General features: G+C 48.4%; 3 protein-coding genes and 2 non-coding genes across 7 annotated transcripts in view; all 5 read right to left on the reverse strand.

The window, feature by feature from the left end:
- Window positions 1-475: 475 nt before the first annotated feature.
- arid4a (AT rich interactive domain 4A (RBP1-like)) lies at window positions 476-16,563 on the reverse strand. 2 transcript variants are annotated; one of them, XM_018674799.2, is made up of 25 exons: window positions 16,403-16,563; window positions 15,331-15,381; window positions 13,228-13,338; window positions 11,097-11,162; window positions 10,526-10,616; window positions 10,147-10,226; window positions 9,904-10,001; window positions 9,361-9,493; window positions 9,190-9,269; window positions 9,024-9,100; window positions 8,694-8,872; window positions 8,537-8,609; window positions 7,783-7,877; window positions 7,347-7,444; window positions 6,824-7,067; window positions 6,533-6,735; window positions 6,286-6,447; window positions 6,106-6,187; window positions 5,456-5,654; window positions 5,280-5,342; window positions 3,635-5,203; window positions 3,430-3,534; window positions 3,005-3,160; window positions 2,630-2,776; window positions 476-2,535 (listed from the first exon to the last, which is right to left on the reverse strand). In XM_018674799.2, the coding sequence occupies exons 2-25, from the start codon at window positions 15,334-15,336 to the stop codon at window positions 2,432-2,434; spliced, it is 4,221 nt and encodes a 1,406-aa protein (XP_018530315.1). In that variant the 5' UTR covers window positions 15,337-15,381; window positions 16,403-16,563; the 3' UTR covers window positions 476-2,431. The 2 variants fall into 2 exon arrangements, with proteins under 2 accessions (XP_018530315.1, XP_018530314.1); XM_018674798.2 differs by having other exon boundaries at window positions 5,456-5,657.
- LOC127142271 (small nucleolar RNA SNORD53/SNORD92) lies at window positions 7,520-7,599 on the reverse strand. The gene has a single exon (XR_007812763.1). It is a non-coding gene; the product is annotated as a small nucleolar RNA SNORD53/SNORD92 (small nucleolar RNA).
- LOC127142273 (small nucleolar RNA SNORD53/SNORD92) lies at window positions 10,300-10,385 on the reverse strand. The gene has a single exon (XR_007812765.1). It is a non-coding gene; the product is annotated as a small nucleolar RNA SNORD53/SNORD92 (small nucleolar RNA).
- A 1,779-nt stretch (window positions 16,564-18,342) lies between the features above and the next one.
- Window positions 18,343-23,276, reverse strand: psma3 (proteasome 20S subunit alpha 3). Its single transcript, XM_018674807.2, has 11 exons — window positions 23,128-23,276; window positions 22,356-22,438; window positions 22,133-22,256; window positions 21,479-21,580; window positions 21,159-21,232; window positions 20,530-20,602; window positions 20,190-20,255; window positions 19,917-19,963; window positions 19,717-19,784; window positions 18,717-18,781; window positions 18,343-18,577 (listed from the first exon to the last, which is right to left on the reverse strand). The coding sequence occupies exons 1-11, from the start codon at window positions 23,146-23,148 to the stop codon at window positions 18,533-18,535; spliced, it is 768 nt and encodes a 255-aa protein (XP_018530323.1). The 5' UTR covers window positions 23,149-23,276; the 3' UTR covers window positions 18,343-18,532.
- Window positions 23,277-24,343: 1,067 nt separating this feature from the next.
- Window positions 24,344-24,663, reverse strand: part of snx6 (sorting nexin 6) — a 6,477-nt gene continuing 6,157 nt past the window's right edge. For both annotated transcript variants that reach the window (XM_018674804.2, XM_018674806.2), the window contains exon 14: window positions 24,344-24,663. This exon is cut by the window's right edge and continues 1,261 nt beyond it. The gene's annotated coding sequence lies outside the window, so the exon portion shown is untranslated.

Consider the following 24,663-nt stretch of genomic DNA (forward strand, 5'->3'; position numbering starts at 1 on the left):
TTCACTTTAATGAAACGGTGGTGAAAGTCAAATATTTGACCTCATGATGTGTTTACTGACAGAGTAACTAATACTTCTACTCCACTACATTCATCTGACGGATACTGGTTCAGATTAGTAAAATGAAATCTAATCAATAAACAAGAAGCACTCAGCAGAAGTGTAAATAAAATTTCATTTTTAAAAACATTGTTTTTAAGTACCTGCAGAATGATAAGTGATCAGATTAGAATTCTGGATGAATTCATAAACTGCTGCTGAGAAAATTCATTATAAGACTATACACTATGAAATTATTTCAAAATAAAAGCGTTGGCCAGATTAATCTCTGGGGTTCAACACTGGAGCACGAGTGAACGGAGCACCTGAACGCACCATTACCACCAGTCTCTGTGAGGCGAGGTGGTCTCAGTTTGGGACCAGGATCAGGTTCAGGTTCAGGACTCTGAAATGACACGCAGCTGCAGAGTGGAAACATATTTAAAAACTTTATTAGAAACAGAGAGCTCTGCTTATTGTGCACACAGTTCCAGCATGGCTTAGCTTCTGTTCTCCGGAGGAAGTGTGTGTTTCTGTATTTACAGTCGCCGCTCTCTAAACCGCCGCTAGCAAAACACCACATAGAAAAAAAAAACAACAACTGAGGAGTTCATAATACAACAGTACAAACAGTCTTCTCTTAAAAAATATTATAAATCATTCTTTACAGGCGTGTAAAATGTAGTTCTCAAATACATGGTGTGGTTTTATTCTTTTCTTTACTCAGAGCTTTTTATGTACAAAACAAAGAAATGTTCAGGAGCTGAAATCAGACGTCTGTTCGAGCAGAAACACAGAGGAAAAACCAGAGAAGAAGAAGAGGAGGAGGAGGAGGAGGAGGAGGAGTGCAGCAGAAATCCTCCAGGAGCAGCCTCAGTACTGAACTCAGAGACCCAACATACGGAAGATCAACTCCGCCAGAAGAAAAAAACAAATAACTTGATGAAATGTTAGAAATGATGAAAATTAGAAATAACTGATGGAAGTCTAAAATACTAAATCCAGACGACTAGACACCAAATCATGACTTTATGACATAATAATTTATGACTCAGCAAAAATAAGTCAAACATATAAATTAGGTTGAATTTAAGTCCAAACTCTAAATAACTTTAAATCAAATTTATGATACCAAATCAGATAAACTTATGATTTGTTAAATGAGGAAAAAAAAATTAGACATTTCAGATCAAAATTCTGAAATAAAAAGTCATTTCATCGCACTAGGTAAACTATTAGATCGTAAAATGAAATTAAAACTTCTGAGTCAGAATCAAGAGTTATCAGGTCAAAACAATAACTTCAACTGTGTCAGAATTACGGGACAAAAAAATCAAAATAAGATAAACGAGTCAAATTAACAAGATTTCCTGAGTTTACGAGTCAAACTGAGTTTATGTCATAACTTCAATTTACTGAATCATAATTATGACTTTATAAGAAGTACTTACATTTAGAGTCACAATTATCAGACTGTAAATCACAAACCATATGAACGACAAATCAAACATTAGACACAACGTCAAAATTATAAACAAGTGAAAACTATTTTGATCTTTAGCATTTCTACATTTCATGTGTTTTTTTTCCTCTGGCACTAACGATCTAAACCCAACACACACACACACACACACACACATTAAAAAAAGAAAAATCTGAAGCTTCATTTAAATTATTTTACACAAAAAAAAGTTCATCTCTACAAACATTTTCTCTCTCGCTGTGACGTCAGAAACTTTTTGGAATTTTTTTGTTTGTTTTTACCAAAATAAAAGCTCTGATTTCATATAAAAAGACCAAAAACACTCACAGCAGGAAGTCGGGAAACTTTTTTTTTTCTCTTTTTAATATAAATAATATTTTCAGTTTTCTTAAAAAATTCAGAAAAAGAAAGAAAATAATTTGCATAATGAGCTGTGCTGCTTCAGGAATCTGTTTCCTCTCTGTGTTCAACCCCCACCCCCACACAAAAATAAAAAAATAAACTTAAAAAAAAAAAAAGCTGTCACATTATTTTGAAATTAGGAAACGCTGAGCAGAAGTACTGAGGATGCACTGGAGGGAGGGAGGAAGGAAGGAAGGAAGGAAGGAAGGAAGGAAGAAGTGCTCTGTGGCAGCTCAACAGACTGAACTGATTGTTCTGTCAGGTCCGTCTCCTTGAACAGGAAGTAAGTCCAGAGGTGAGGGGGCGGGGCTAAAGTTAGGCGGGAGCGCCCCCTGCCATCAGCCACTGCCTCGGTCAATGAACTCTCACCTGAAGGGAGGGTTTTTATTTTTTTCCCCATCATGCCTGCAGAGCTGGCTGAGTGGGCGGAGTCTGTGTCCGGGGGGGGCGTGGCTGAGCAGGAGGAGGAGTGGGAGGTGAGTGGGCGGGACCTGGGTGGGCGTGTCATCACCTGCACTCCACAGCGACGGTGTTCTGAGTGGGCGAGGCCGAGGATGGACTCATACCTGTGTCTGAGGAGCCAGAGGAGGTCGACGCCGTCGTGTTCGACACTGAAACACAAACATCAGATTATTTCAGCTCCTGAGCGGCTGCCATGACGACATCTCTGTGACTCCATTTCCCAGCATGCTCTCTGTCTCCTACCTTCTCTCTCCTTCTTTTTTAGCCTCTTCCTGCGTCTGTCGATGGACGCAACCTCTGACTTCAGGGTCATGTAGTACTTCCTGATCTCCTGCAGCTTCTCCTGCAGGAAGGAGATCCTCTCTGTGCTCGACATGCTGTCCAACTCATCTGAGGGGGAGGGGGAGGAGGAGGAGAGAGGAGGAGAGGAGGAGAGGAGGAGAGGAGGAGGAGAGAAGAGGAGAGGAGGAGAGGAGGAGGAGAGAAGAGGAGAGGAGGAGAGAGAGGGAGGTTATTCCTTCACTCATAATTCAGACTCATCAGTGCTCCAGGAGAGAGAAACACTCCAGAAGGAGAGGAGGATCATGGGTAACAGGTTGGAGTGTGAGGTGGTGTTACCGAGCTGGAAGGTCCACTTGTACGTGCGCTGAGGGGAGGGGAAGCTCTGTTTGTCTTTACTGTGAGAAGACGGAGACGACAAACCAGGACAACGAGACTTCTGAGACTTGGACAGAGACGACAGACGAGACTGGTCCTCACTGTCACTGCTGTGACCTGGAGGAGGGAGGAGGGAGGAGGAGAGAGGAGGGAGGAGGGAGGAGGAGGAGGAGGGGGGGGGGGGGAGGAGGGGAGGAGAGAGGAGGGAGGAGGGAGGAGGAGGGAGGAGAGGAGGGAGGAGGGGTTAATGTCCTCAGTATTAAACCATCTGCTGCTTCAAAGTGTCAGAATGTGACTTCATGTTCTGTTTCTTCAGTCAACAGCTGAACCTGTTAGTGACATCATCTGTGACATCATCTGTGACATCATCTGTGACGTCAGCTCACCTGCTCCGTTCTTCTCCACCTTCCCAGGTGTGTTTGGTCGTTTCTGGTTGCGTTTCTGTTTCTTGGCCGACGGGCTGGGGTGACCGTCCATCACCCTCTTCTGACCTGAGGAGGGGTCAAAGGTCACAGGTTACTCACTCACTACAGACAGACCAGGGGAGTCCTGGTCCCCGTGTCATTGTGCTGGTCCTGGTCTGGGTCTTACCTCTGTCCTTGTTCTCCTGCAGAGACAGCAGGGAGGTGGAGGAGGAGGAGGCGCTGCCGTCAAACCCAGGACTGGAGTCTCCCTCCTGCTCCCCCCTCGCTGCTCCCCTCTCGTCCTCGGCGGCGCTCCTGGCCGGGCGGAGCTCCTCGGGGCAGGGGGCGGAGCTGGGAGCGGCGGCCGGGAGGAAGGGCCTGACCTGAGGCTGGGGGAGGTGAGGGGTGTGGAGGAGGTGAGGCAGCGGGGGCGGAGCTTGTTGCTGCTCCCTCATCATGAGGAGGAGGTGCTCTGAGGAGACGGGCTTCTCCTTCTCGTCGGGGTCATCGAGGTCCACCTCGTGGCAGACCAGCGCCTCGGGGCCGATCTGCGGCTCCAGCTCCTCGGCGGGGGAGGAGCCCGGCGCCTCCGGAGCGAAGGGAGGAATCCCGGCGTGCACCTCCGGCTCCTTGGTGGCTCCGCCTGACAGACGCTCCTCCGACACCTCCCTCTGGGTCTCCTCAGCCGGACGGGGCCGCTCCTCCGTCTTCATCGGCCCCTCGCTCCTCCTCTCCGGGCGGAGCGGAGAGGGGAGGGTTCTGGGTGAGGCTCCGGCCGCTGCGGGAGTTTTGGGGGAGGCGGCCTCCTCCTGCCTCCTGTCGGGGCGGAGCTTCTTGTCTGCTGCTCTCTGCTCTGCCGCTTTACGCTTGAGCGCCACGCTGCTCCTCTCGTCCGCTGACCCCGCCTCCTCCTCCTCCTCGGTGGCAGAGTCGGTGTCAGAGTCCGCCGCGGGAGAGTCGAGGGGGAGGTGCTCGGACGGGAGGCAGCGGAGGACCACCATGGGCTCCTCCTGTCTCTTTGTGACGCCGCGGGGAGGAGACGACAGCGCCGCGGAGTGGGAGGGGCTGGCGGCAGAGGTGGGGGTGGGGCTGGGAGTACAGAGGGGGATTCTGGGAGGAGTTTCAGAGCCTGTCTCCCTGAAGTTGGCCCTGCGACCTTTGACCCTGGGGGAGGACAGAGGAGTGCACCTGTCCTCCTCCTCTGTAGCAGGTAGAGGGGAGGACACCTGCTGCTGTTTCTCCGGAGACGTCTTGTGTTTGTCCGCGGCGGCGGCAGGAGACGCCTTGTTGATCTTGTCAGGGGACGGTGACGTTGTGCTGGGAGACGTCTTGGTGACCACTTCCTGTCCAGGAGACGTCGTCTTCTGAACCAATGACGTCTTGTTCTCCTTGTCCAGGTGACCCGGCAACACAGTGGCCTCTGCAGGCTCCTCCCTCTGCTCCGCCTCCTCCTTCTCTGATTGGCTCAGCACTTTGTCTACTTTCTCCTGAGGCATGCTGGGACACGGCGGTGCGGCGGTGGCAGCAGGCAGCTGACTTGCCGTTGCCGTGGCAACAGTGCCATTGTTGCTAGCAGGCGTCGTGATGTTGGCGACCTCTCTCGTCTCCTCCTCCCTCACCTCCTCCTGCTCCTCCTCCTCCTCCTCCTCCTCCTCCTCCTGGCAGGGAGGGGCCTCGGTCCTCCCTCGCCACGGTGATGGCTTCTTATCAGGCGGGTCCTCTGATTCGCTGTCGTCTGATGAGTTCCCAGAATCCTCTGCAGGAGAGAGGAGAGTTAGTGACGACTGAACTGGATCAACAACAGAAACAGGAAGCAGCGTCGTCGTTCTCACCGATGGACGCTCGGTCTGAGTCGTACATCCCCGACGTTCTCCTGGTTCTCCTGCGAGGAGTGTCTGAGGAGAGGAGACACGTCAGAGGAGGACACACAGACACACAGACACACACAGACACACACACACACACACAGTCTGATCACATGTCGATCAGCTGATCAGTGGACTCTTACTGTCTCCATTGGCCATGTTGGGCGTCGTCTCCGTCCTGCTGCTCCTGCCGTTGGACCGCCCCTCGTTGCTCGGTGTTTTGGAGACGCTGCGTCCGGCCGAGCCGGTGGGCGTGGTTCTGATCTGAGGTCGACCTCGCTTCGCTCCCGTCGGCTTCGCCACCGCGGGCTTCTCTTCGTCTTTCTCTCCCTCATCTTTGTTCTGCTGAGGAGACAGACGACAGTGAGGACCAGCTCTCAGCAGTTTCTGCTGCGTCACCGCACGACCACGACGACACAGACCAACGCAGACTCGTTAGCAGCAGATTTTCTCTCTCAGCTGATTTCTAGACATGAACTGACACCAAGTGGCTGCTGGGAAAAAAGCGTCGCCTGCTTCCTCTTGTTTGTGTTGCTGCTCAGTTACACAGACGATGTGTAAAGGTTTTTAGTTTCATATAAACACAGATCAAAGTGGCTCTAACTGATCCATGATCAGACACTAATATTTGGTTGATTACATCAAATCCTCTTCACTTGAATTTGTTTGTATCAGAGGCTGAGGGAAGGATTTTCACAAGGAGGAAAAATAAAATGATTCACTGAGAAAAGAATCCGCTGCTCATTAAAGGTGTTATCAGTCAGTGACCTCTGACCTCTGACCTCAGTCTCACCTTCACCTTCTTCCTCTGTCTCTTCTTTGTTCCCTTCTCCACAGGCCAGATGATCCTGTCGGCCTTCACCCACTCATCGTACCTGAGGAGCAGACACACCTGTCAGGACTGACTTCACCTGTACGTAACATACGCCTTCCTTATGTTGCTAGGCAACAGAGTCGTCTGTCAAGCACTGACCTGACGTTCCAGCCGTAGTAGTGAACCAGGTAGAACTGTTCTCCGTTGTCGATGTCTGTCTTCTTGATGTGAGCCTCGTAGATCTTCTGGGTCTTCCCTCTGCCGTACTTCACCCTGACCTTCGTCCCCGTCACAGAGTCTCCGTCCTCCTCGTCCTCGCTCCTGAATCACACAAACGCTCCGTTTAAACACCGACCGTCAAACTGTCGTCGCTCTTTAGTTGTTTTTGGAGTGAAATCAGTCTCACCTGTCTCCTCTCCTCCTCTCTGCCTCCTCCTCCTCTTCATCATCGTCATCCTCCTCCTCCTCCTCAGAGCCTTTCTCCGAGTCGTCCATTCTTCTGTTGCTGCGTCTCCTCACCTCCCTCTGCTCGTCACTGTTCTCTCCTCCTCCTCTCTTCTCTGGTCTGGAGGACGAGTCTCTGTCTGGCTTCACACACCTCCTCCTCCCCTGAAAACACAGAATGGGAGGAGTGACGGAGACGTGAGGAGCTGACCTCAGGTCTGTTTGAGCAGAGCGATGATTTTCTCTAACTCACCCTCGGTGACGACTGTCTCTCCTTCACCTCCTCCTTCTCGCTCTCGCTCTCTGACTCCGCCTCCTCTCTCTTGTCATCGACAGGCTCCGCCTTCACCGGTGGCGTGGAGGGCTCTTTAAGTTCCGCCCCCGTCGCTGTCTTCTGATTGGTCGGTGTGGCAGTGGGAGGGCGGGGGTCGTTGTGATGGATGGTCCTGAAGGTGATGGAGGCGGAGCGGCAGTACTCCTCGAAGCCGTACAGGTACCTGAGGACACAGACGCAGCGCTCAGAAACCAGGAGGATGATGGGAAACGGATCCAGCAGGTAAAAGTTTGGAGGACGGTCGAGTCATGTGGTTTACAGGGACAGAGAGGGAACACGTCACACCTGTTCTACACTGATCTCCTGTCAGTCTGTGCTGATGATTCTTCCACCTGTTTCTAAAGGTTCAGCTCAGATCAGCTGTTCCTGACAACATCACGTTTAGCCACATTAGCATCGTGTGGTTCATAACTCTGAGGACCAGGTGTGTGTGTTCTCTTACTTCCTGTAGGCGGTCTTGACGTTATAGGACGCAGCAGAGTTCAGGACAGGGATCCCCAGATCCATGTAGACCTGCTTCCACACGGTCCCAGACTCAATCTGAAACACACACACACACAGAGTCAGTTTAAAGCTGTCCCCTCCGGCTGATTGGACGGTGAAGCTGGTCAGACGCAGGTCAGACAGCCAAGAGGAAGTGACATCACAGGACCTCAGTCCAGCGTGCAAAACCTTTCTCAGCATCATCACACCTGGCCGTCAGCAGGTCACATGACCCACTGCTGCTCCTCCTTAAACACAGAGCTCATCCTGATCAGATCTAGAGTTTGTCCTGAGAGTCAGAGTCAGGACTGACTGACAGAACAGCCACTGTGAGTGTGTGTCAGTGTGAGTGTGTGTCCAGCAGCTCTACACACAGACAGGTGGACAGTCCTCACCTTGTGGCAGCCTCCCAGGTGATAGACCAGTCTGAAGAGTTTGAAGAGGTTCAGGTCTTTATAACCCAGCACTGGAGGTTTGTTGATGGGAGTCCCTGATAAACACAGACAGTGATGTTAGAACACTGAGCCCTTCATGTTACACAGGTCAACTGAGGTGAACAGGAAGTGGTTCAACAGGTGAATAAATGTCTGAGCTGAAGAACCACATCCTCCTTCTCAGGGTGAACTTCAACAAATCCACCGACCAACACAAACCCCTTCATGAGCGGAGAGGTCAGAGAAACATGGACGCTCACAGGAAAGTGTTTGTTGTTGCTCAGAGGTTTTAGTTTTCAGCCTGTTCTGTTCCCTAAACACTGAACCGACTTCAAGCTGCTAGAAACAGGAACATTAGCAGAGAGTTCACTGCTGCTGATGAGGAGCAGCCATCTTGGATTCTGATGTCAGGGTTGGTGGGGCTGCTCTGACTTCAGGAGGCGTTCAGGTTCAAACTTCAGAGTAGGAACTCAGAAACTCAGACTTCAGAGAAGAACCTGAAGGCAGCATCGTCTTCATACGCTGCCAGCTCGTCTGAACTTGGCAGAGGAAGTGATTCTAGTTCTCTATTCAGTCCAGCTGCAGTTAATGAGTGAGTCAATTATTGAGTTCATGTAATGTGAAGTCACAGTGACCTTTGACCTTTGACCACCAAAATGTAATCAGTTCATGTTGATGATGTCATATCATTGTTTCTCCTCTTTCACTGGCTCACCTCTGTCCTCCATGAACTTGTAGAGCTGCTGCAGGAAGTGGTCTCTCTCCTCTGGGTCTGGCTCCTCCTCCGGCTGGACACAAACACAGGTGGGTTAGGATCTGACCCGCCCCCCCCACAGCAGCACATCACTCACACCTGGTCTCTCATCTCTCACCTCCTCCTTTATGTGTTTCTTCTTTTTCTTCTCGTCTTCGTCCTCCTCCTCCTCCTCGCTCTCCTTCTCCTCTTCATCGTCCTCATCGCTGGAGGACGAGTCCAGGATCTGACTCATGTCCATCTTCCACACATCTGGAACCTCCCTGCTCCTCATGAAGCCCTGGGCTGCTTCCAAACCTGCAGCAGGAGGAGGAGGTGGAGGAGGAGGGGGGGGGGTTACAAAGGAGAAGCAGCAGTTGAGAAGAGAAACATCAAAGTAGAGGAGTGAGCGCTGAGCTCTGGCTGTGAGTCAGTGTCCTGGTGCATTGTGGGAGTTGTAGTGCCTCACCTCTCCTGTTGGAGTAGTCAGACTTGGCGATGCTGATGGAGGTGACGGGGTGGACGTGTCTCCTCGCCACCGTGTGACTGGAGGAGGAAACAGAGCTGATCAGCTTCTGATCAAACTGTCAATGTTTCTGATCAATGATCAATAATAATTAAAAAAGTGAACTCACAACTTGGAGTCGCAGAATGACCTGACCAGACACTGATCCTTCTTCACCACCAGCTCATCGTTGCAGCTCGGAGACACCACCTGCAGGACAAACACACACCTGCAGTCAGAGTGTGGTCATGGACAGGTGGAGGAGTGTGTGAGGTCATGTGACAGGGGTGTGTGTGTTTACCAGAGCCAGGTACCAGCTGCTGGGCTCCTCCTCGTTCTCGATGCTGCACACTGTCCCCAGCAGCTCGTCGTTCAGCCTCCTCCTGTCCTCCTCCTCATCCTCACTGGATGAAGACTCGTTCTCCTCGTCAGCCCTGACACACACACACACACACACACACACACACACACACACACACACACAGTCAGTGTCATTGATATCAAGTGACTCTTACACCAGATTCTTCACTCACTACTTGATCCAGATCCTGGAGCTCCTGATCCAGGACTGATCTTAATGAGCTCCAGGTCACAGACAGGTGTTACAGAGTGATGAGTCTTTACCTGAACCATTTCTACAGGAAATAACTAAGAGAGAAAGTGGCTCATCATGAATCTGAGACCCAGATCCAAAATGGAAGCAGCCATCAGAACCCAACATGAGTAACAACAGGAAGTAAAAGCTGGGCTGCTGAAAACCAACTGAACCACTTCCCTGCCTCAAAAACAGCACAGCTTTGTTTGTTCAGGTTATAGTGTTGTTTGAAGAGGGTGTAAAACTCACACAGCCTGGGACGAACGCCGTCCACCCCGGTTCGACTTCTTGCCGATGACTGGAGTCCCGAAATGCTCCGGGTTTGTCAATGGCAGCTGGTCCAACGTCTGAGAGAACATGGTGAAGATATGTGTTTAATATTTAAGGCCTCAGACTGAGACGATTTTAGATATTATATACATTATATATGTAAAGCTGAGAGAAGTTTCTGGTGGAAGGATACAGGCCTGAGAAGTAGTCCCTCTGACTCACCTCGCTCTCTGCAAAATGTCTCTCTCCCTTCAGGCACAGAGACGTACGACGGAGAGTCTTCTCATCTCCATCATCAAACACTGAAACACAGACGTCACCGATCAGAGGCTGATGGGAAGTTTTCAGGCAGTGACAAGTTCACCTGGCAGCGGATTGGTCAGACAGCCAAGAGAGGATGTGACATCACATGACATCATCAGCTCATTGAGCGAAACCTTTTCTCAGCATCATCACTCCTCCCCGACAGCCAATCACAGCGTGTCCCAGCCTCTGTGACGCTGTGTTATGACACAGTGCAACTTTAACCTAAACGCTAACATTAGCATGCTAACCTGCTGATGCTCAGCAGGTATGATGTTCCCTGATGGAGCAGACTCACCCACAGTGTAGAGACTGGCGTCTGTCAGTTTACTGATGACGGCCTCGCTGGATAAACCCTCGTTAGTCTTCACCTCCACAGTGGAGCCCACCTGGACCACACACACACACACACAGAGACTGAATCCAGAACCAGGACAGGACGAATAGCACTTAAATTACACAGCATCACAACATGTTGTCGTTTCACTCACACTTAAAACATAACAACAGGCTTCACTGGTCTGAACAGGTGGTTCAGACCTGGCAGCAGAGAACAGCTGTTTCACTGATGAATCGTCTTCATACAGAGGTCAAACCCAATGAAAGGAAACATTAAGCTGATGCAGATTTCTGTTCATTTCTTCTTCCAGAGGATTTTATTGCTGTGTTTTGTCTTGTGTTATGAGCTGACGGTAACATCACATCAGCAGCCTGCTCTTTACTTCAGCTCTGCTCTAAAAACATGTTGTTCAGCAGGGTTTCTAATGTTTCCTAATACTTTCAGGTCCTCACATCCCAATTCCAGCTGAGCTTTAGGGAAGCTCCTGTCAACCTGAACATCATCATCATCATCATCATCATCATCTTACCCTCAAAGGTCCTTTAACCTGGTCGTCCTGCACCACCTGGGACGTACTCTCACCTTTCAGGGTCACCTGGACAGAGACAGAGAGGAGTGTGATGAGAGTGAACTGATTAACCAACAGTGAGACAGAGCCCAGGGTTTAATGTGGACATGAGGATCCTCCTCAGGTTTTAATGTTATTGACTGGACTGCATTTAGAAAACACTTCTACCCTCTGTGCTTTAACATTTGCCTCGTTAACCACCTTTTCCAGAAGACACCAACACAGATCAGGACAAACTGTTTCAGACAACAGAAACCTGAAGACAGAGGACAGACGATCCGCGTTTAACCTGCACAGCTTCTGCAGACAGCACGGCCGGCTGCTGCAATAACAGTTTAAAAAGAGGAAGAAAGTGGAAGCTGAATGTTGTTGAAGCTGAGGACAGAAAACACTGCAGACGACAGGACGTTCACAGGACTTCATCAAACAACACGGTGGGAAACTAATGTCTGGAGCTGCAGCTACTAATCATCTCCACAGAGGATGTTCATCACCTGGTCAGTAAAACATCAGTGTCTGTGACAAATAACTTCCCTGTTGATTAACCAGAAGAAACACAGTCAAAACTGAGCTCAGTGTAATCACTGAGGTTCATCAGTGTCTGATAACGTGTGAGATTTCATTATTCCTCAATAATGAAATCTGATTTTAAACGCTGCAGCCCTTTGGTTCACTGAGTGCTGCTAACGTTAGCAGAGCTAACACCTGTTCCATTCAGCCCTGTTTGATTTTCTGGATGTGAGCTGTCGCAGCTGAGCTTCACCTGGCAGCGGATTGGTCAGACAGCCAAGAGAGGATGTGACATCACATGACATCATGAGCTCATTGAGCGAAACCTTTTCTCAGCATCATGAGCTGAGCTGTCCCATCAAACACATGTAGCATGGAGGCAGGGTTTCTACTGTGTCAATGTTAGACTGTGGTTTTTATTTCACACACACACACAGCTCACACTGGGGAGGCCAGGGTGTGAAACTTTAGAAACCTGTGACAACACAGGTGTCACCAACATGTTAGATGAAAATCTGTGTGTTGTTTTATGGGTCAGTCTGACTGAGAGCTTTCTGGTTTCACTGCGGACATATTTAACTGTAGGTGACAGGGAAGTGAAACGAGTCAGTCCGTCAAACATCAGAGCTGTGAAGTGCGGCGGGTTATTTCAGACGACGCAGTTCAAGTCCTGGTTCAATCGTCAGAACAAACCCTGAGCAGCTGTGGTAGAAAGTCTCTGCTTCTCTGAGAAGAACTCACAATCTCAGGTGAGATGTTAACTACAACTCCCAAGGTGCAGTGCAGCAAGAAACAACCCATCACAGAGGTTAACACTCGGTCACATGAGCAGCTGACGGCTAAAGGCGGGCGGATCAATCCAAAAATATAAAGTCTGATTTAGTACAAAATCAAGTTGAACAAATGATTTGACAGAAATTCAAATATATTCTGTCTTGATACTCTATTAGCTTTTACCAATGAAGACTGATCAATACCTGTATTAATACGTGACCTCTCTCACTGCCGTCAGGAGGAAGATGAAGGAAACGTCTTTAGAATCTGCAGCTGAACTCACATCACGTTTAACTCGGGGTCAGTTCAGTGGTGCCGTGTTGTTTACAGCTGCACCTACTGCTCTCATTCACACCTCTGACTGGCTTCTTCTCCATGGCAACAGCGGCTGAGGCTCATGGGTAACGTAGTATTTAGAGACCAAAACAAATTAGTCAGAGACAGTGACCGATAACTGACCAGCGGCCGCGACATGAGTTTGTGTGTTCTGTAACACTGAGGACACTGTCGTCCTCACAGAGCTGATCCTGACCAGGAAATGTCTGACGACTGCTGAAGACAGGTCTGTCAGAACCAGACTCTCCGGTCCAGAGGACAGAGTCAGTGTCACGTCACTGACGTCTCAGGTCTGATGTGGATTTGGAGCAAAGGCAGCGCCCACTTTCATTGCTTTTCCTGGATGTGATCTCACTGAGTCACAGAGAGCAGGTGGAGTTTGTTATTTATGTGACAGAAGATTCAGACCACCTGCTGAGGTCTAAACGTGGACTTCCTGTCTGCAGGTGGACCTGGTTCCTGTGGGTCTTACCTTGACCTTCACCATGCGTTTCACAGTCTTGATCTTGGCCTCGCAGAAGGCTCCTCTGTACTTGGCGCTGACATCTGTCCCCACTGTCAGGTAGGCAGGCTCGTCTGCTGCCTGAAACACACACACATCACCAACATCAGCACACACACACACTCTCCCAGCATGCCCTGCAGCACACAGCAGCTGCAGCTCCAGTCTGAACCTGACTGAATCCAGATCCATGAACGTGTCTGATAATTAGAGCTCCTTTAATAACGAGCCCATCTCTGACTCTTCAGTCACTGCAGCACAGTTAGCGGCTAACGCTAGTGTCACAACAGCAGACAGGCTAACGCTGCTGATAACAAAGCTGTGTGTTGTACTGAAGGTTAGTGCGACACAGTGTGTGTATAGTGAGGCGGTCACCAGTGTCACATGACTAATGCCTGTTCTCATTATCAATAAGTCGGCTGGTTATTAGGACAGTGAGAACTCAGCAGGTGATTTATTTGACTGACTGGCTAAAACATTAAGACAAAGACCATGTGACCAAAAAACTGTCAGCTGCTTCTATAACCATCTGACTCTGTTAGTTTCAGTTTCAGTCGTACTTTGGGTGGAATTATCTTCAACACGAGGACAGAGCTCAGCTTTCTCCAGGAGGAACCAGGTTTCTGTGTAAATAACCTGGTTACTGATATGAACAGTCTGGAAGAATTTAACATCCTTTAACTTCCTGTCTTCACTGTGGAGAATGACCTCTGCTGCTTCATCACCTCCACCTGCATTTGATCCAACATCTGTCCTGTTTAATAATCAGTGAAGGACAGTGTGAGACCACTCTGACAAACATTTACACAGTGGTGCTAATGAGATCAGCTCAGCTCAGTAACAGTGTGACTGGTCTGAGCGGCTGTTTGCAACCTGTTCAGATAATAACTTCTCAGTTACACTGTGTGACTTCTTAAATCTGATCTCTGTGGTCAAACCACCTCCTCATTAACACTGAAGTTTACTCAAGTCAACAGTGACCAGACTAAAAGACACTGAACAGGAGCTGGAACAAACAGAAAAACAGGACGGACAGCGTCAGGTCAACAATCACTTCTGATCTCTGAGCAGCCAACAGGAGCTCTTAACGCCCGACGTGTTAACCTGCGGCCCACAGAACCACCTCTGGACCCAGTGACATTCTGTCTCTGGGTGTGTGTTCTTACTGACTCGTGCTGTGTGAGTTCAGCAGAATAAATAACAACACAAATGTCACTGAAGTCTGGACTCAGTGACATTACTCCTGACCTTTAACTTAGAGGCTTCAGACACTAAAATGTGGAGCAGAAGTGTTTTACTGGATCTGACACTGTGAGGACAATCAGACAATCAGGCACCGTCTGACCTCTGCTGTACTGGATCATCAAGGTGCATCTCAAGACCTGAACTGAAACTAAGATGCAACCAGATAAATGACATGCTTTCATCTGCCATCTTTGTTTTGGGTCCCAGATGGAGCTGAACCTTTGGACATGATGAAAATGCTCTCTTCCTGAAAGGGGGTGGGGGGGTGTCTAGTAGTAGCAGGACAGATGAGCATTTTCATCACCAGTTAATCTGCAGATTACTTTCTAGACAATTTCAGAAAATTGTGAAACAGCATAAGAGGAGATGTGGACTCATTTTATCTGAGCAGCAAACTAAAACCAAAAAAATACAAATGAATGAACAAAGTATGAAAACCTGCCTGGACCAGAACACATTCAGCATTTCTGTTTGAAAACTGCCTGAAATCATGGATCATGGAGCAGCTGCCCAACAGATTGATCAACTGATTGTTTTCAGATAATGGACATGATGTTCTTTGATGAAAACAGCAGCTCATCACTGTGACACCGCTGTGATCATCAACCCACACGTCTCTCATGTAAACCTGTGATGAAATGATAAAACAAGACGGAGATAAACTGAACAGAGATGAAGCTTTTAACTGGACAGACACCAGTTCAGGTCCATCAGAGCCCAGTTTATGTGATCCGGAGCTGGTTCCAGCTGGATCTCTCAGCAGTGTGTAGACATGGATCTCAGTCTGGGAACATTATCTTCAGTTTGTGTCGCAGGTCAAACACTCACCTTCATCTTTACGGCTATTTGAGGGAGTCCAGCTCGAAGGACTGTGGATCACTGCAAGACACAAACAGGACGGGTCCTGAGGTTAAAGTTGGCGGAACAACAGAGGACACACGCGGACACAGTGTCAAACTGTCCTGAGGTTGTAAAATAATGCTAAGCTAACCAACTAGCCTCTCACTTCTGTTAGCTCAGGCATTCTTCTGTGGCTCGGTGCAGCCCCCCCTCGCACCCCCTCCCTGCCCGGATCAGATCAAATATGTGGCACTAACAGCTCACACTAACTCGGCTAGCAACCGTTAGTTCGACTGAACACTGAGCCGCCGGTTTCCGCGGGTCGGAGGTGAAATGTCGGCGGCTCGGTGAAAGGAGACGGGGCGGCAGTGGATCAGGGCGAACCGGAGCGCTGCTTCCCGCTCCGCTCCCAGCTCCACTGAGTCACGTCGCCATCACAGCTCGCCATGTCAGCTCGGCTAGCTCGGCTAACTTTACCTCCCCACCGAAACCGCCTGCTAGCAACCAGCAGCCGGGGGTAAAGCCCCGGTCACCGCTACACAACCGAATCCCGACCCGAACAAAGTCAAAACAATGGCTGTTTCCCGCGGGTAGAGCGGAGGGGCGAGCGGGGGCTTCACTCTCTGTCCGGAGCTAAATTTAGCTAGTTGGCTAACTAGCGACTGAACTAGCTAGTTTGTGGATCATATGGCGATTTAAACCGTCTGCTAACAGCGGAGCGGGCTCGGTCAACGACAACATTAACGCCGTCTGAGGGATAAACTAAGTTTCTACCGAACCGAACCAGAATCTGTGACAGTCGTCGGAACAAAAACTGTTGTGGATTTATTTATTTAATAAGTGTCTGTTCCACAAAGGCGCAGGAGCTTCACATTTCTTCACTGCAAAAACAAGCCGACTGCCGCTGCCATTCAATCCACAGCCCGCTCGGTACAACAGCGACTAACTGGAAACCTCCCGGTGACATCCACCCGGCTTCCCGTCCCTGATGTACCGATGATTTCACCCGTTAAAAGTTTTAGCTTGGTTCAGGGCAGAATAAGGAGGTTTTTATACTTACATATACGGCCGCGACTGCTTCCCCTCTCTCGGGCTGCAAAGCGATTCACGAACAACAAGCTGTTGAGCCCGAGCTCTGTTTCCCGATACCCGATTGGCTGCGGTGACAGCGGTGGTTCCAACGAAGAAATCTGATTGGTCAAGCGATTTCTCGATTTTAATAGGACATACCTCTTCTGATGTTGCTATTGGTCGATACGAACGCGGCGCCACGAGGGAAATGACGGCATCGGTTCCATAGTTATCCAATCAGAAACAAGTTCCAAAGAAAAACCCGCCACCTGAGATCACAATTGGCCTCCCGCGTTTTGTTCTCAGCAGCTGCGCGTCGCTATTGGCTGTGCGAGCTTCCTTGTCTGTACTGACACTGTAGGAAGCCCTGCCCCGATACGTGCTGGAGATTTGCACACCAAACTCCATTCAGAAATCATCAGAGATAATATTACCTTGTTTATCGACAAGACTATATACGTGATAGGAATGACTTTATACATTTTGAAAACCACTGGAATTCTTAACATATCTGCTCACAGAGCATCAGTTCATTTGCCCCAAATCCAAACAATTACACCGATTCGCATGTCATTTCACCGCGTTATAATGCGAATGCTGCTGGCCCGAAATAACCGGAAAGAGAGGTCAAACAATGTACTAAAGTTACATTTCTATTTATACACGCGCTGCTTTTTGCGTGACATGTACGCCGAAGTCAAGAGCTATTATTGCGACTTTGTTTAATGTCAAAATGTTCGTTCTTTAACGGCAATAACTCTCCGGTGACCGCTGTAAACCTTGACTGGACACTTTTTAAAATGCAGTTTAGCGATGCGGTTTCCGAACGTGAGACGTCACGTACCAGGGGATCGTGCTGAACCCGGACTCCACAACAAACCGCTTGCCTTTGTGTTTTTACAGCACAAACACTGGATGAACGGGGCTGAACAGAAGCATTAAGGTGGACGTTAGACGGTGAGTTAGAAATTAACGGGAGAGGAACGGAAACAAACGGCGGATTGAAGTGAACACGGTCGGTGTTTGTGGCGCCGTTTGTAAAGACTCGGGGTGGGCGGGAACCTCGGCGCTTTTACGTAACAGGAAAATAGTGACGGCAGAGCCATATATGTCGTCTTCCTCTGTAGGATCATGGAGGTTATTTCTACACAACGAAGACACGAACAAACGCAGACAGGTGAGAGTCCGCCGGGGTCCGTGATACCGACAGCTGTGTGTCAGTCATGAGGAGGGGGAGGTGACCAAACCGGTCTACAGGGCACAGGTCCAGGGGGCTCTGGAGAGTCCTGGGCCTGAGAGGACTGTTTGAAAGTCACAGGGCTCGGTGTGGGTGTAGAGGACAGGTGGGGGCGTCTTACCTGTCCAGTCAGAGGTGAAGTACTCAGACAGTACAAATACTGCTCTGTAAAACTACAAGTAGAAGTAAAACATGACTTCAGTAAAAGTATAATCAGAAAAAATAAACTTCAAGTATTAAAAGTAAAATGTGAGTGTTGATTATTCTAATCAACTGATGCATTCATTCATTATGGATTATTATTATGATGATGGAAGTGAAACCAATAAATCAATCAACAGGATATTAATCACCTATTTTCACTATAAATGTATCATTTCACTCTGTTCAGGCAGAGGACTCACTGGTCCTCAGGTGTCTGTGTCTGTGTGTGTGTGTGTGTGTGTGTGTGTGTGTGTGTGTGTGTGTGTGTTTTCAGTGTCACAGTGAAACATGTTCACAGTCAGCAGGAAATTATAAAGGTAGATTTTTCCCTGTTTCCTGACGTCTTATGGACCAAACTGATGAATGTGCCAGTTGCTGTGTTGATTCATCAATAATCAGACAGGTGTGTTGCAGCTGTAGGTGAACCTCCCTCTCCTCACCTGGCTCTGCTCCTGCTGTGATGTGTGTCAGACACAGAGAGGAAAAGCTTCTGCAGCTTTTTAACATTTTTATTTTCACACCTGGAAATCATCAAACCAGAATCAAACCGAGCAACGTGAATGTTCATGAACTATAAAACATAAAAAAAGAATTAGATGCGAGTCTGAGCCGTCAGCAGAGATGGAGACAGAGGGGGGAGGAGGGGGAGGAGGAGGAGGGGGAGGTTCAGAGCTGAGATCACATGTTGTCTTCATCAGAGTCGTCCTCCTCCTCCAGAGAGTCCTGAAACACAAACACATGAGAGTTAAACATCAGACATGTTTTTACAGAGCAGCAGAGAAACAGACCTCAGATCCTGGACTCTGTCTGTCTGTCTGTCTGTCTGTCTGTCTGTCACAGGTGAACTCGTGTGTCGACTCACCTTGGCGTATTTCTCTGCTTCCTCTCTGACGTCTTTAGGTACCAGCTCGTGTCGTCCGTTTGTAACTGAGGAGAGACAGAGGGGAGGAGTCAGAGGCGTCACCATGGCAACCAGAAGCCCGGTTTAGTTTTTACCTGTTCAGGTTCCTGCATCCATGAGCGGACAGGTTTAAGCTACAGGAGTGTTATGAGGAACCCTCAGCCTCTTTCAGTCATACTCAGAGGACGCGTCCATCGTTTCCACACGTGCGCGACGAGTCAAATCAAAATGGCGACTACCATGCAGGAGGAAGAGCTGTGTTCCTCTGTTCACCCTCTGATGACAGTTCATCACACACACCTTCACCTGCTCCTGCATGTGGAAATAAAAGCGAGCGCTTCCTGCTACAGGTGCAGGAAAAAAAATCCATTCTGAGACGCATCGCGATGCAGACGATTCTCAGTCGATTCACAAATGTTTTTCTACATGTTAACTGATGACGTGATGCTGATGGAGAACAGGAGGACGAACTTGGACGAGTTGAAGTGACAGACGATGGCGAGCAAATAACACCACACACAAGATGGCCGAGCGAGAAATCCCACCCACCAACACAGAGCCACGGTCGGCAGCCTGGGTCACACTAAACAACAAACATGAGAAACCATGGGACATGTTTCCACCTGGAGGAGGAAAACACCTGGCATCAAGCCAGAGCTGTCACAGCTTCCTCCACAGTCAGACAGCACAGAGTCCATCACTAACTCTGACACAGCTAGTTCCTGCCGCTGCAGTCTGATCAGCCAGACTTTAACTACTCTGCTCCACTGCAGCCAATCAGGAGAGAGGATTTTACACCTGTACGATGAGCGGGACACCTTTAACTCTGTGACTGAGGAAACGTGATGTTTGCAACAGAGACAGAGGCTGAGCACAAACATCCTGTGAGAACCAGAAGAAGCTGTGGAGCGCCATCAACAGACGAGAGAAGAAGAAAAGGAGAGTCCTGATTGGTTCTTACCTTCTCCGACCCAGCTGAGCTCCAGCTCGAAGGCTTTGTCCTTCACCTCGTCGTGAACGATGTAGATTCTGGAAAACAGGACAGACTGATCAGAGACAGACGGAGCGCTGAGCACCTGCTGCTCCCAAACAGGTAAATACACAGTGAAGCGGTTTCTGACACAGTGTGAATAAAGTTTAGTTTGAATGCTGCACACTCACATTTTGGCGACTTCTTTGACCAGTTCCCTGCACGTCATCTCCTTCATCTGAAACACACACAGTCACATCAGGAGGAGGCGTTCAGCAGCATCAGCACCTCAGACCGTTCATTCACAGTCATGTGATTAAATCCACATGTTGGACGAGCTGGAACCAGGAAATACCTGGTGATTCTGCAGGTGTTAAAGCAGCAGCTTTGTGTTTGGTGAGGATCATGTTACTGTGATGATGTATCAGTGAACGCAGCAGCTCCCACCTGCACATTAAACTCACCTGCAGTTTCTCAATCTCCGTCTTGGCGGCTTGTTTTGCTTTCCCAATGGCACAGCCCCAGTAACCCTGAACACACACACACACACACACACACACACACACACACACACAGTCTGGTTACTGCACTAACAGAGACTCAGCTGGACTGATGTCATGGTGGGAAAACTGTGGCTCCTGGACCTTCCACTGCTCACATCTAAACTTTAAGGATCTAATGAAAGCTTCAGTGTAAATATGAAGCTGTGAACGTCTCTCGCTGCCTCCGTGTGAAGAGAGGACGTGAACGGTGCTGAAACTGACCCTGGTGGATCAGATGAAAGGCGTCGTGTGTGTGACTCACGTATGAGATGCCGGACGGGTCGACCATGTAGAGCTGAGGACCGTCGTCTTTGTCGTACGAGCCCAGGATGAAACTGCAGACAAACAACAAGAGTCACCTCCTGCACCACACTCACTGCTCATCAACAGCTTCAGACAACAGGAGTCGCAGCACAAGCTCCAGGTGTCTGTGAGTGAACGCTGACTGTCAGCAGCTGAACAGGTGAGACGCTGTCTTTACACCTGCCTGTGTTCAGCTCAGGGATTGGTCAGACAGCCTGGAGGAAGTGACATCACAGCAGCTCAGTCCAGTGAGCGAAACCTTTCAGACTCTCATCATCCCCCCTCCCTGCTGACGAGCTTCAGCTGATCAAAGATCTGACTGAACGGCTGACCTTTGACCTCTTCACTGAGTCTCTCTCATTTCACACCTGCAGCCGTTCACCTCCACCTGACCGTCTCACCTGAACCAGCGACTGCAGCACAACATTTTACATCGCTTCTCTGAACAAACACTGACGTCGTCGAGGAGTAACAGTCAGACAGCAGACTGCAGCTGAACACTGAGTGCTGTTTCAGCCATCATGTCACTGAACGCACCGCGGAAGCCCTCAGCTAATGTAGTGAATGAGGTGAAGCGTTCAGACTCACCTGCAGCCAAACGGCCTCACGGCGCTGTACAGTGTGTAGGCGTGGACGTACATGGCCACTCTGTCCGACAGGTGCTGCAACCACAGGAAACACTGTTAGCTTAGCATCGGGTGGGGGGGGGGGGGTGAAAACATCCATCATTCCTCTGTTAACGTTAACGTTATAAAGTCTCTGATCAGATCTGAGACCAGATTCAAACTCGTCTGAGGTTCCTGGTCACACAGCTTTGACTCCATCAGTCATTTACTTCCATCTGTATTCATCAGAACACAGACGTGGTCACTGTGTGTGTGTAAGGCTGATCTGAGATCTGAGTTCACCTTCAGAGGAATGTCGTGTCCGTAGTTTGATCTGAAATTCGAAGCTTCTTCTCTGGCGACTTCAGCGAGCGAGCGAGCATCAGCCAACAGGCCGGCTACAGCCTGGAGAGAGGGGGGGGGGGGGGCACTTCATTCATTGACATTCATCCATCAACAGAGATCTTAAACTGCAGCAGAGACTCAGCTCTTAGTTTACACACTCAGCCCACAGATACAAAACAACACTGATCATTATTAAGCTGTTATAGTTGAACTCATTCGTCCGGAGTTAGAGACAGTGGTTCAAACAGGTTGATGTTACACACTGTGATACAGCAGCTGCTTTAACGTTAGTCGTCCACCGCACCAATAAAACCAGAGAAGACGACCACGTATGTAACATCACAGACACGTGTTATATGTGTTGAAATGTTGGTGAATAAAATGAGTGAATGTTGTGACAGAGCGCTGAGTGAATGTTTGGTCGACTCAGGAAGCGTCTGGTGTCAGAGCTGATCCTGGACTTCATTCATCAAAACTGCTGCAGAACATCAGAGGAGCTACGACGACTCCATCGTCCTCCCTCTCTTCACCTGCTACAACTCAATCTGTGGACTGTTTCACCTCCTGTCTGTCTGTCTGTGTGTGTGTGTGTGTGTGTGTGTCTGTGGTTACCATGCCAACGTGTCTGTCGATGTTGAAGATGCGTTTGTTGGAGCCCTCCTCGTACAGTTTGGACAGAACGAGCTTCTCCACCCCGAACACAACACCATCCTTACAACGGATACCGATGGCCGTGCTGAACACACACACACACACACGTTTAACAAGGTTTGCTCAGGTGACACACCTGGGAACAGAGGCTTGGTTTGGTAAATGCTGAGGTGGAGACTCTGACCTGCTGTTCTCTACGGCCTTCATCGCATACTCCACCTGAAACACTCGGCCATCTGGAGAGAAGGTGGAGGCCGACAGATCATACTGCAGGACATAGACAGGTGGAGACAGAGAACATTTTAAATAAAATAAAGTCTTTCATTCAAACCCTCATTTTACTTTCACCAAACATTACAGAATAATCTATCGTCCTCTCATCCTACTGAGAGCAGCAGGAGTTAAAAGCTCCACATCTCTAAGTTTAAATTTTATCTGAATAAGATAAATCATTTGGATTAGAAAGAATCCCGATTCATCCAATACACTTTAATAATCTATAAATCTATAATCTATAAATAATCTATATCTTCAATCGTCAGACACACAGATGTAAATCTGGCCAATTCTGAAGGGAGTTTTGCGTGTACCGGAGCTAACTGTTAGCATCGACTCTGCCCAAACGATAACGTCACCGGTTTCTGTCACAAATCAAACTATTTTACAACGCTGCGGCGGGACGACATATTTTATAGTTTTAAAATGTAAACTGCACATAAACCGGACTCAAACTGCTAACTCTGAGTACTTTCGATTTCAGTTTAGCTTCTGCTAGCGGGCCTCGCTGTGACTCAGCAGGCTAATGCGCTAGCTAACAGCTACAGGTTGTAATGAATGAGAGATTTTCGGTATAAAAGAGGATCATTCCTCAGTGAACTGGACTAAAGTGTGACACAGAGTCGTTCAGGGTGAAGTAAACACGAAGCTGCAGCTCAGAGAAACACGCAAACACTCACCCCGGTCCCGATAGAGCTCATGTTTAACACTAACTGTGACTCCTGTGAACAGCTTTCAACCCGCTGTTCCTGTCAAAGTAAAAGCACGCACACATTAGCTTCCGGGTAAGGTCTTCACAATAAAGGCCTCACTGACGACAAACGATGAGACCGTGAATCAACATCAAACATGGGATCCTGGTGTGACTGTGGGTTTTGACTTTTACCTCTGACCTCATTTATTTTTCTCTTCGCCATTTTATAAGAACTACAACTTAAGTTACTCAGTTTGAAGTTGACGACAATTAAAGTCAGACTTTTATTTTTGAAAGAAAAATGTATTTCCTGTGACTTATCAAGTTTTTGTTATTTACGCCACAGAAGTCGTCGCTCGGCGTCTCGTGCTGTTTCTTTGCCGCCGCCTGCTGCTGCGGAGTGACGCTGCCGTGACGTCACAAAAGACAGGGCCTCAATAGCGGGAAAAATAAATAAATAATTAATAATAATAATAACTTTATTACAATTCTAATCTCTCCTGTGGATGCTGTTTCCTTCAGATTTGTGGCTGCAGATAAATTTTTTTTGTTTTTCCTTTTTTTTTGGAGAAACAAAATCACAATTTCAGCCTTAAAGAAATGATTTAACCAGAATCCCACAGGAAGTCCGTCACACTCATATGACCCCGGATAAAGACCCCACCTGGCTTCTTCCCATCCACCTGAGGAGGGAGCTTCCTCTACCAAAGGGAGAATGATGTCCCATGATTCCTTGCAGCAGCGGCAGCAGCAGTGTTTAGAGAGACTCGTGTTGGTCTGATGAATCCCAGCTCCAGATTTCTTCTTTCAGATCCAGTCAGGAGTCGTCCTGACCAACACACCGGCTTCATCACAGTGAACAGCACACACAGAAATACGAGCTAAAAATACATCTTCTCTGTTTAACACATTTCAAAGGCCAAAGGTCACGACAGGAAATAATCTACTTTCCTCTGAACGTGTCTCTCAGTCTGTCTTTATTTTCACAGCTCATCTTTCTCTCCTTGTATTTTCCTTCATGTTGTTTCTGGTCAGTAACTGATGGTTAAATGTTCCTTAAACATCTGACCTCTGACCTTTCTGTCCAATCAGAGTAAAGTGTTGACACAGAGTGTTTTTAAGAAAAGTGTCCGTAAAGTTTTATTCAGTCTCAGTATGACCAGGGTGGATTACAGACCTGCTGAACTTCAAACAACTAAAAATGTTGTGAATTTCATTTTTTATTCTTCTCATTATTTTATTAGTTTCATCGCGTCTCCATCTGAATCAGTTAATGGAAGCTTTGGTCACATAAGAGTGAAAAAACATTCGTATACAGTGCACTTTAAAAAACAATGGGAACAAAACCAGTTTTCATTCTGTGGTTACTGAACTTTCTCTTTGCAACAAATCAAACGGAGCGACTGATCGACGTTAAGGCAAACAGACTGAAGCTCCACCGTCAGCTGGAATGACAGAAAACATCGGACTGAGAGGAAAGTAAAAGAAGCTGCAGTTAGTGATGAAGATGAAGATGATTAGC

The sequence above is a fragment of the Lates calcarifer genome, unplaced genomic scaffold, assembly GCF_001640805.2.
Source record: "Lates calcarifer isolate ASB-BC8 unplaced genomic scaffold, TLL_Latcal_v3 scaffold_58_123, whole genome shotgun sequence".
NCBI classification, from domain to species: Eukaryota; Metazoa; Chordata; class Actinopteri; family Centropomidae; genus Lates; species Lates calcarifer.

What these genes read in the sequence shown, in the direction of transcription:
- arid4a (XM_018674798.2), bottom strand. An exon ending in CGCCAGTCTCTACACTGTGG is followed by an intron (nt 10,227 to 10,525) that starts GTGAGTCTGCTC and finishes TCTGTGTTTCAG; the next exon opens with TGTTTGATGATGGAGATGAG. An exon ending in ACCTGGGAGGCTGCCACAAG is followed by an intron (nt 7,445 to 7,782) that starts GTGAGGACTGTC and finishes TGTGTGTTTCAG; the next exon opens with ATTGAGTCTGGGACCGTGTG.
- psma3 (XM_018674807.2), bottom strand. Translation starts at nt 23,148, where the DNA reads ATGAGCTCTATCGGGACCGGG. An exon ending in AAGGCCGTAGAGAACAGCAG is followed by an intron (nt 22,257 to 22,355) that starts GTCAGAGTCTCC and finishes GTGTGTGTTCAG; the next exon opens with CACGGCCATCGGTATCCGTT. An exon ending in CGGAGATTGAGAAACTGCAG is followed by an intron (nt 19,964 to 20,189) that starts GTGAGTTTAATG and finishes TGTGTGTTTCAG; the next exon opens with ATGAAGGAGATGACGTGCAG.